General features: G+C 32.3%; 1 protein-coding gene and 1 long non-coding RNA gene across 2 annotated transcripts in view; both read right to left on the bottom strand.

Moving 5' to 3' along the window:
- Positions 1-160, bottom strand: part of LOC119581810 (D-aminoacyl-tRNA deacylase-like) — a gene marked incomplete at both ends in the record, with an annotated part of 902 nt that extends 742 nt beyond the window's left edge. Inside the window, 1 exon segment of the mRNA XM_037929942.1 lies at positions 70-160. Within this exon segment, the coding sequence (XP_037785870.1) occupies positions 70-160 (91 nt within the window).
- The window catches only part of LOC119581811, a 24,845-nt gene that overhangs the window by 18,120 nt on the left and 6,422 nt on the right, over positions 1-303 (bottom strand). The gene's annotated exons all lie outside the window — the stretch shown is intronic.

Raw genomic sequence — 303 nt, 5'->3', positions numbered from 1 at the left:
AACAATAAAAAAAATATATATATATTGTCAAGCATCACACATAATAATAGCTTTTCATACTATACTTACATAAAATCTATATCTGCTGATGTGTCATTCTTATGGATTCCAACTAGTACACACAATCCACGACCAATGGAGCTGATCATCTCATCAGCCACTGTTCAATACAAAAATGCAAGTATAAAGATGTCATGCTCTGCATTTATCAAATTTCCCCTCATTACCTCGCAAATTTAAGCCAACAATAAAGACTTCTAAACATCCTGCACTATAACCTACACCATTATACTGTAACCAATA

Source organism: Penaeus monodon, chromosome 15 (genome assembly GCF_015228065.2).
Source record: "Penaeus monodon isolate SGIC_2016 chromosome 15, NSTDA_Pmon_1, whole genome shotgun sequence".
Lineage (NCBI taxonomy): Eukaryota > Metazoa > Arthropoda > Malacostraca > Decapoda > Penaeidae > Penaeus > Penaeus monodon.
The sequence above is the reverse complement of the archived record's forward strand: the minus strand, read 5'-3'. Positions and strand labels throughout refer to the sequence as shown.